The sequence below is a fragment of the Gossypium arboreum genome, chromosome 9 (genome assembly GCF_025698485.1).
Source record: "Gossypium arboreum isolate Shixiya-1 chromosome 9, ASM2569848v2, whole genome shotgun sequence".
NCBI lineage: Eukaryota > Viridiplantae > Streptophyta > Magnoliopsida > Malvales > Malvaceae > Gossypium > Gossypium arboreum.
In genome coordinates this window covers 7,838,693-7,846,968 of record NC_069078.1, presented here as the reverse complement: position 1 = coordinate 7,846,968, position 8,276 = coordinate 7,838,693, and the positions used below count along the sequence as shown (strand labels likewise).

The 8,276-nt window shown below is 30.1% G+C and overlaps 1 protein-coding gene and 1 long non-coding RNA gene across 3 annotated transcripts; one reads left to right on the top strand and one right to left on the bottom strand.

The window, feature by feature from the left end:
- Positions 1 to 388: 388 nt before the first annotated feature.
- Positions 389 to 3,935, top strand: LOC108454767 (uncharacterized). The gene is made up of 4 exons (XR_001866767.2): positions 389 to 585; positions 1,023 to 1,083; positions 3,396 to 3,554; positions 3,635 to 3,935. It is a non-coding gene; the product is annotated as an uncharacterized LOC108454767 (long non-coding RNA).
- On the bottom strand, positions 1,610 to 4,651 carry LOC108454766 (type IV inositol polyphosphate 5-phosphatase 7-like). 2 transcript variants are annotated; one of them, XM_017753334.2, is made up of 7 exons: positions 4,020 to 4,651; positions 3,870 to 3,945; positions 3,676 to 3,786; positions 2,948 to 3,571; positions 2,450 to 2,716; positions 2,170 to 2,359; positions 1,610 to 2,089 (listed from the first exon to the last, which is right to left on the bottom strand). In XM_017753334.2, the coding sequence occupies exons 1-7, from the start codon at positions 4,126 to 4,128 to the stop codon at positions 1,979 to 1,981; spliced, it is 1,488 nt and encodes a 495-aa protein (XP_017608823.1). In that variant the 5' UTR covers positions 4,129 to 4,651; the 3' UTR covers positions 1,610 to 1,978. The 2 variants fall into 2 exon arrangements, with proteins under 2 accessions (XP_017608823.1, XP_017608824.1); XM_017753335.2 differs by having other exon boundaries at positions 1,610 to 2,074.
- Positions 4,652 to 8,276: the final 3,625 nt, after the last annotated feature.

Here is an 8,276-nt window from a genome sequence, read left to right as displayed (position 1 = left end):
TTATTCAAGCTGAAATTTGACCTTACATAGACACTTACAGCAATGGCATCCACTAGTTGCAACTGAGTAGATATATTCAAAAACCAAGAAGTCTACTCGGCTTGGTAGGATCGACATGATTTAAGCTGAGTTTAGATAAAAATAAATTGCACATTCTGAATTTAATTTAAATAATAAAACTATATAATATATGTAAAAATATATTTTAAATATTTTTTGAATTTTTAAATAATAAAACCAATACCGACTTAAAAATAGAACTTCAACTTAAAAATTTTTTTAATCTTATTTCGACCCGTAAACATTTCTGTATTAAAGTATACAACGGATTTTTCCTAACAGAATACAATAGATTTAAGGCTTAGGCCCAACCTTCTACAGTGGGCTAAGTGTAATTTTCTCCCAACTTAGGCGTAAGAGATGCACACCACGATCTTAATTTTCAAAAAGCCTTCGTTTCGTTTGTTCAAATTTGAATTTTCTTTAGTAAGAAACAGGAAGTGAAAGCAAAGATGGCGGGAACAGGTCTACCACAAAATCTCCCTTTTCTTTTACATCGGCTTGCTTCAGATAAATCCAGAGAAGGTAATAATCTCTTTACAGTTGCATATATCTTTTTTTTTTCTTGAGAAAATGTTGTAATTGAAGTGATAGGAAACTTACGAAATAGCTCATTGATTTATGGATAGAAACTTATATAAGATCAAAAGAAGAAATTTAAAATATAATTAACAAAAAAGATAAAACAATAATAGCGAAAGTTAAATAAATTTTTTAAATATTTTTAAATACAGAAATATCAGTATTTTTTTGAATTTTTTTTTTAAATCCTGTTAACATGAAAGAGAACTGGATTAGAATTTCAGCGAAGCAGTTTTTCCATCTTCCTTTTTTTGCTTCTCTACATTTATTCTCTGTAGAAAACAAAGGGAGATTTATTTTAAAATTTTCACTAATTTGTTTTAAAATTAAATCTTTTTTTTTTTTGCATATATTTTTAATAATTGTTCTATTGTTCGCAGGCCAGAATTGCTCTGATTCAAGATGAAACATCCACTGCTGGATCTGATGAAGGAGTTTAAGGTACTAAAATGGCACTGGTTCTATTATTTGCGTATCTGAATGAATCAAGAATTACTTTTTGTTTTTGTAATTAAACATATATTTAAAACTTTTGCATGGATTATTTGACGATTAAAGAAGCAAAAATAAGATAAAAACACCACCTATGTCTTTTTAATTTATGCAGAGATTAGTTTATTTGCCAAATGGTTGAGTTCAATTTTAAGATTAGGCTTGTTGTAAATTCTTCAATCCTTGGTGTTTTAGAGAGAGCGTTATCTAAATTGAAATAGTTATGGTCTAATTTCTTGATGAATGGATTATGGGAAGTCATCTTTTGCAAGTCTTTTACGTACTAACATTTCTGTAATGGTATTGACGTCCTTAAATATAACTTGCATGAAAACTTTTGGGGCTATACATTTATGAAAGTTGATTCTATGGTATGGCCATAATTAGTGCCCTAAAGATAAGGTATATATAAATACCTAGTATCTTTGTTCATTAATGCTCAACGTGCAAAAGAATGTGTCATTATCTGAATGGATTTTTACAGCAAAATTTCATATATATATATATATATATATATATATAGCTTCTTATTGAAAAAAATTGAAATGATTTCTAATGCTCGAGCCTTTACTGCTCTCTTTTACAAATCTCTTACCATACTGTATAAGAGGTTTTATGTATCTCTGTTCTTGCTCACTGTTATAGTCTTGATAAATATTACTTACACTTATTGAATTATAGAAACTAGTTTTCATCTGTGGATCTAACCCATAACCAGTCATGGAACTCTGTCCAAAGAAACAAGAGGGAAAGGAGAAGAAAGAAGATTGTAAAATAATAATGCCTTCTTACAGACGGCCCCGCTGTTAAATAAATTAGCTGAATCCATTTTCATAAGGTTTATCTACAGCTTTTTCGTGTGTATTGAAGATGCTTCTGTATCCTTTACAATCAAAGATAGCAACGTAGCTTTACCCTCTTCATAGTTTCCGCTTGTCCCCTGTAATGGAAAGATCTATCATCATATGCTTATATACAGACTTTAGGAAAAACATGCTAAAGTTAGGCTATAGTAATTACAATAAGCGAACTTACAATCTGTTCTGGAGGCATAATGTTTGGAACAATGGTATCCTTGGAAAAAATTCTTGGATTGCTAGACTTGTTGACTTCTATCTGTGTTGAGAATAGGGCAGAGACCGGCCGATGATCGGAAAACTTAATTTCACTTCGCAAGTAGGATAAAAGTTTCACTCCTTTTCCATACCACAGAATTCTATCACACCTGTGACAAGACACATGCATCATGTTCATAGAATCAGATCTGTGTTTAAGGAGTTTGATTCTGTGAAAGTTAATTGGTTGCACAATATACCATGCTGGAGTCCTTTGTTTCTCTCCTGATCTGCTGGGAACGCCACCTGAGTATCGATTAAAATTTGATGAAGAGTATTTATAAGTTGGTGCAAATTCAATGTTACCCTCTCTCCAACCTTGGAACACTCCTCCATCTTCTTGTTCCCTTCGAAGCTGATCGAACTCTTGCAGTGCTTTCCAGTCTTTCTTCTGTATCAAATGCCTAGCTAAATTGTCTTCCAAGTTGTATAACCTATAGTTGAGATCCCCAAACCAGAATATCCGACTGTTCCATAAAAATGATGAAGGTTTTATTTCATGAATTTGGATTGTTAATACAACTAATTTGCATAGATTTCGGTTATTCCTATCCTAATGATACTTCAAACATTAATGTTCAATTGTTGCGACTGGATAATGCTTTTTTGTTTGGAATTCAAGGTAGTTGTGAGTGCTGGAGGGTTTAGATTTTATATTCTGCCTACAAATATGTCAATTTTGAAGAGGAATTACTTACTCATGTCCTAAGATGGTGAGAGGATGAAGATTATGTTCATCTTTGGCTGATCGAGGAAAGCTTGTTCGCTTAAAAATCTCTGAAACTTGATGATTCCTTCGGCCTTCATCGCCTTGTTTCTCTCCAGAAGCCAAATGAGCAGCAATGAAGCAGAAGCTGGTCCTTTCAATTGACATACTAACTGAAACTGAACCTTTGTTTCCCAAATAACCCATGATCCCACAAGCCACTGAACTAACTTTCACATTTGAAACACTGTATTTCGTCACCAACTCCTCCTTCATCCATACACTTATGAAAACACCAACCATTTTCTTGCTTGCCATTAGCTTGTATTTGCTGCCTCCAATGACTGCTTGCTGATGATGTCGATGTTGAGTTATTGGCTTACCTCTCATCCGCGTATTGTCACAAATTGCACTAAAACTAGCTCTTTTTTCTAAACCAGGATTTCTTACATAATGGTAGCTGTCACTTGAGATTGGATTCAACATGGGAGTCAACCAAGGGCAACCAGAACTTTCGTTTAGTGCTTTTCCTATTAGCAGGTTCCAATTTGTTGCTTTTCTTGGATCTTCTGCCCCTATCACCGTTCGAGTTTTCAAAGGTACAATCTCTTGAAATCTACAGGTTGAAACTTTTGTAATGTCAGTTCAACGATTTATTCTGTTCATTGCATGATTGCAGAGATTAAACAGCATTACATAATTTTTGGAATTATTTCATACCCGAGAACATAGATATCAACAGCATCCTGGGGTTTCAGCCATTCTTCTAAATCAACAGCTAAACTTCCTACAGGAGCTCTTCCAGCAACATTCCAAGTTCCTACAAAAATCCTGAGCCATGGAGGAAAGTTAGCTAAATTGAACTTTAACCCCCCCTTTTTTTTTCCTTTATTGTTTAAGCCTGTAAAACTCACCTTAACTCATTAGTTGAAGTGCATGGATCTATCTCTAACGAACTAACATAAATGTCTTCCATGAAATCATCTCCATCTGCAAGAAACATATCCAATAGTGAAAAAAAAAAACCTCAAAAAAAAAAAAACTAAAACAAGCATAAAAGTAACCTGAAAGTTCATCCTGCAAGTAATAAGGATCAGGTTGTTTCTTTTTGTGCTTCCTTTTGAACCATTTCCTAAATTTCCCAGAGCTTGACTTTGGGTTCTTGTCATTCATTGTAACTCCTAATGAAAAACAAGTCCATACCAAATTTCTTCTTCCATAAAACAAGGAGGACTGTAATAAACTTAGTCCAACTTCTGTTGCTTTCTTCCTGATTTCACCGATCTCAATCTATGATAAAACCAAAGAAATATAGTTTTCCCTGTTGAATGTCTTAGTGTTCATCGCCTGGTAAACCTAATAGATAAGCTTGAAAAAAACAGTTTAAAACAATGAGACAAACCCCCGAAGTTTAGGCATATAATTTTATTTGATAATCCCAAGAGATTGAAGTATATGAGAGAGCGAGACTGGGAAAAACAGTTACAATGAAAAGTCAAGGCTTTGAAGGATGATGAGAACCTTCATCGTATATCTTGGGCATATGATTGAATTTCCTAAATCTCAAGGAACCAAAAAAAATAAAATAAAATGAAATGAAAAAAATGGGACCTCACAATGTTCTATCAAGAAAATTTTTTTGTTTGATTATTAGAGCTGTTAGGTGGTAGTGCTGGTCACGTATGTCTTGTGTATTTGTAACGTGACAAGTTTATTTCATGTCCAACTCAAATTTTATATTATTAATATATTTGGTTGGTTTCTTTTTTATAATTATGTTTAAGGGGTACTCATATTATATATATGATTTGTTGATATATTCATGTCGAATTATATTAATTTATCTTAATGTAGTATTTTCTTTAAACATTTTCAAAATCTCAAGAAAAACGAAACCTGGTTTCGTAAAGATTTTACTAAAATGGAACTAAGTACTCAATGCACATTATTCTTTCTCAAGTCATTTTTAGTTTTATTGATGTTTGCCATGAATAAATTATTTAAACTAACCTTTTGATATTTTTTTTTTTAAATAGGGGTTCAGTTATTGACTGTACTACTTCCGTCATTTTATTAGGCATTGGCTCCGTTAGTCCATGTTAGAGTACGAATTTTATTATGTTAAAGTTTCAGAAACATATAAGTTAATCATTTTTGTGATATATAAATCGTTTAAAGAAAATGACTATCACTTGTTACTAACATACCTTATAACTTAAGTGATGTTATAGTTCCACTTAACAAAGATTTTGGAAAGGGACAATTGGCTTATCATATCCAACTATATAAGCCCTCTCTCACCTGTGGAAGGGTAGAAATACTCTTTCTCTTACTTAACACATTTAACTCCTGTCTCTCTCATCACCTCCTTCGTTCCTTCAAACCTCAACCTCTCATCATTGATAGAGTAAGACTTTCCGCGAGTAGGATAAACTGTCTCCCATAGTCATCATGATCTCTTCCACACCATTTCTTGATATCAACAATCTTAAATTTAAAATACATCAAATTGTTTAGTTTTCATGTTAAAACAAAAGTATCATATCATGTTAAAATTAAATAATTGTATTTAGTATTAACATAAATAAAAACTTGTAAAAGAACTTATCAACTGGACCGATATCAACTTCCTGATGAGCAAATGCTTTATAGAATGATGATTGACATAAGCAATGTAATCTTGAAGGACTTTAACTTCTTTTAACTTGGTTTTCCCTTAGCTATTCATTTTTTAAGATTGACCCCCATGAATTCAAGAAAAAAAAAAGCATAAAAAAGATGGCATGATGTTTCATCAACTCTTATAATTGACTTTGATTAAACTGAGTTGATTCTCATTACATTTATTTATTCAACTTAAACATTATATATTCTCTCTCAGATATTTTTTCTATTTCTCATCAGATTCATTCCTTTTCGTGCAGACCAATTATTCTTATGACTAAACTATAGCTGAATATATATAAATTCAACAATTGATTGCCATAAATGAATGTATTTATTTGTTTCTAGGTATCTTGGTTTTACAATGGTCAATATATGGGAACATTTTGCAGTTCCCGACTCCAACCACAAATTAAACATCATGATTCTCGCTATGACAATAAATAAAAATATTATATCATATTATATTATATTAGAGATGAATAAAAATTAAATAAATAAGACATGTCAATTTCTTAATCTCACTTATAGATTTAAAAAATATTACCTTTAATGTATCAAAAAATATTTTTATATTATATTTGAATTTAAGATTTTAATCTATCTTTCCTGAAAACGATAAAAGCCTATCTAACAAATTGAGTCGTACTTATATTTATAGAATTAATATGGAAAAAATACAAAATATGCATATACGTACCTATATAGATTATTGAATCTACCAAAAATCGAGTCTCAATCACAATCAGTCCAAAAGAGCAGCATTGGCCCATATCAGTTATGACTACACCTTCCACTTGTGTGGTTTGTTTTGGATATCATATCACCATCTTGTCAACAAAAATAAAAATCATGGTTACGGCTCTCTTTTTTTTCTTTTTTTGTACATATGGTTATACTTTGTCATCTTTTTTTTTTCTGGATTTTTTAACTTAATTATAAAAAAATTTAAAATGTTCATTCACTCATTTTAATTGGGTTTGTTTTTCTTAAGTACAGATATGTTTCTAACGGGAGGATAAGGTCACTTTTACATATGTTCTTAATTTAATTATTATTTTAAAATTAACTTTTAATATTTACATATTATTTCAATTTGATCCTAATTTTAAAATTTTAAAATATAAAACATACATATATTTTAAAAAATTAAAATCTGTAAATATAAAAACAAAAAATATAAAACTTTTTAGAAATCTAATTTAGTTCTAAACCCCAAAAAAATTCCTGATTGACTCTCATATCCCTAGTTTCCTGTTTTTCAAAAACAAAAAAAAAAAAACTTTGGCATATGAATTGGCATCATCTAGTTTTTTCTCACCCAATTCTTTTGCTTTTCTTTATCACTTTTCGTTTTATATTTCCTTTTAAAAGTCGAAGCTATTCTAATTGACTCGATTTCTTTACCAAGTTTTTCACCATTTGTTTCTTCAAAATCTCAATATCTTGTCACACTCCATCCTTTTGTCTCCCCCCATCGAAATTATTCTCGATTTCTTTTTTCTTCCCTAAACTCGATAACCCATTTGAATCTTTACTTTTCACTTTCGACTTTGAAAATCCATTTGCATTTTCAATTAAAAAACCATGATTTTCAGTCAATTCATCAACTTTATCAAAAATTGACCGTTTCTGGGAAGAAATTTGCCCCTTGGATTTAGGCTCCGGGTTAGACTCTTGATCGATGAGATCAAGGATGATGGGTCCAAAATCAACACGAATGTCACCTTTGGTGAGGGAAAGAGGGGCAAACAAAGTTCTAATAAGAAAACTCACATTCTTAGAAGAAGAAAAAAGAGAAATTTCTAAATCAATTTTTGAGTTTAAAATTTTGTGGGTTTTTTTTATTCATTTTAGAAAAATCCAAATCTATTTTTGAGAGTTGTGACGATGGGTGGAGGGTTGGGTTAAGTAAACTAGTCAAGGTGAAGGTTTTGGGGTTTAGAATTTATTAGAATTAAATTAAAGAAACAAAAATAACAAGATGAATAAGAAGAATATAATTATTAGAACTTAGATTTTTGGGGGTTTAAGAGTAGATTATTTTTTTAATTTTATATATTTAGATTTTCAGAAAATAATTATATTTTCTATATTTTTTTAAATTCTTTTAGAATTGGAAAGAGATAATATGATAATGTTAAAGGTTAATTTTTTAAAATTATAACTAAATTAATATAACATTTAAAAATTAAAAATTAAATTTATTATTATACCAATTCTTTATCTATGACCTTACTTTTAAAAATTTAACCACACTTAACCGATAAAGGACTAAAAAATTTAATTAACCATTTTAAATTTTTTTATTAGATAATTAAAAAATTGAACATAATTGGGCCACCACTAATGTAATTTACTTTTTTGGATAATAGTCTTTTCACTCAATTTAATTTATAGCTAGTATCCATCAAGTTCAGTTTTCGATTAAGGTCTGAAAGGTTAGATACAACTATAAATTTGATGTCAGCATTCTAGATAAAATTATTATTTTAAATAATTCATGTTTTTGGAAAAATATATTTTATATCTAAATTCAAATATAAAAAAAACAAATATTTATCAAAAATATTTTGCAAAAAAGATTCAAGCAACAAAACCATCAAATATTTCATTGGAAATTATTTACATTAATCTTTCATATTTTTAGCTACTTT

What these genes read in the sequence shown, in the direction of transcription:
- LOC108454766 (XM_017753334.2), bottom strand. Translation starts at nt 4,128, where the DNA reads ATGAATGACAAGAACCCAAAGTCAAGCTCTGGGAAATTTAGGAAATGG. An exon ending in CTTGCAGGATGAACTTTCAG is followed by an intron (nt 3,946 to 4,019) that starts GTTACTTTTATG and finishes TGTTTCTTGCAG; the next exon opens with ATGGAGATGATTTCATGGAA. An exon ending in ACTTCAACTAATGAGTTAAG is followed by an intron (nt 3,787 to 3,869) that starts GTGAGTTTTACA and finishes TCCATGGCTCAG; the next exon opens with GATTTTTGTAGGAACTTGGA.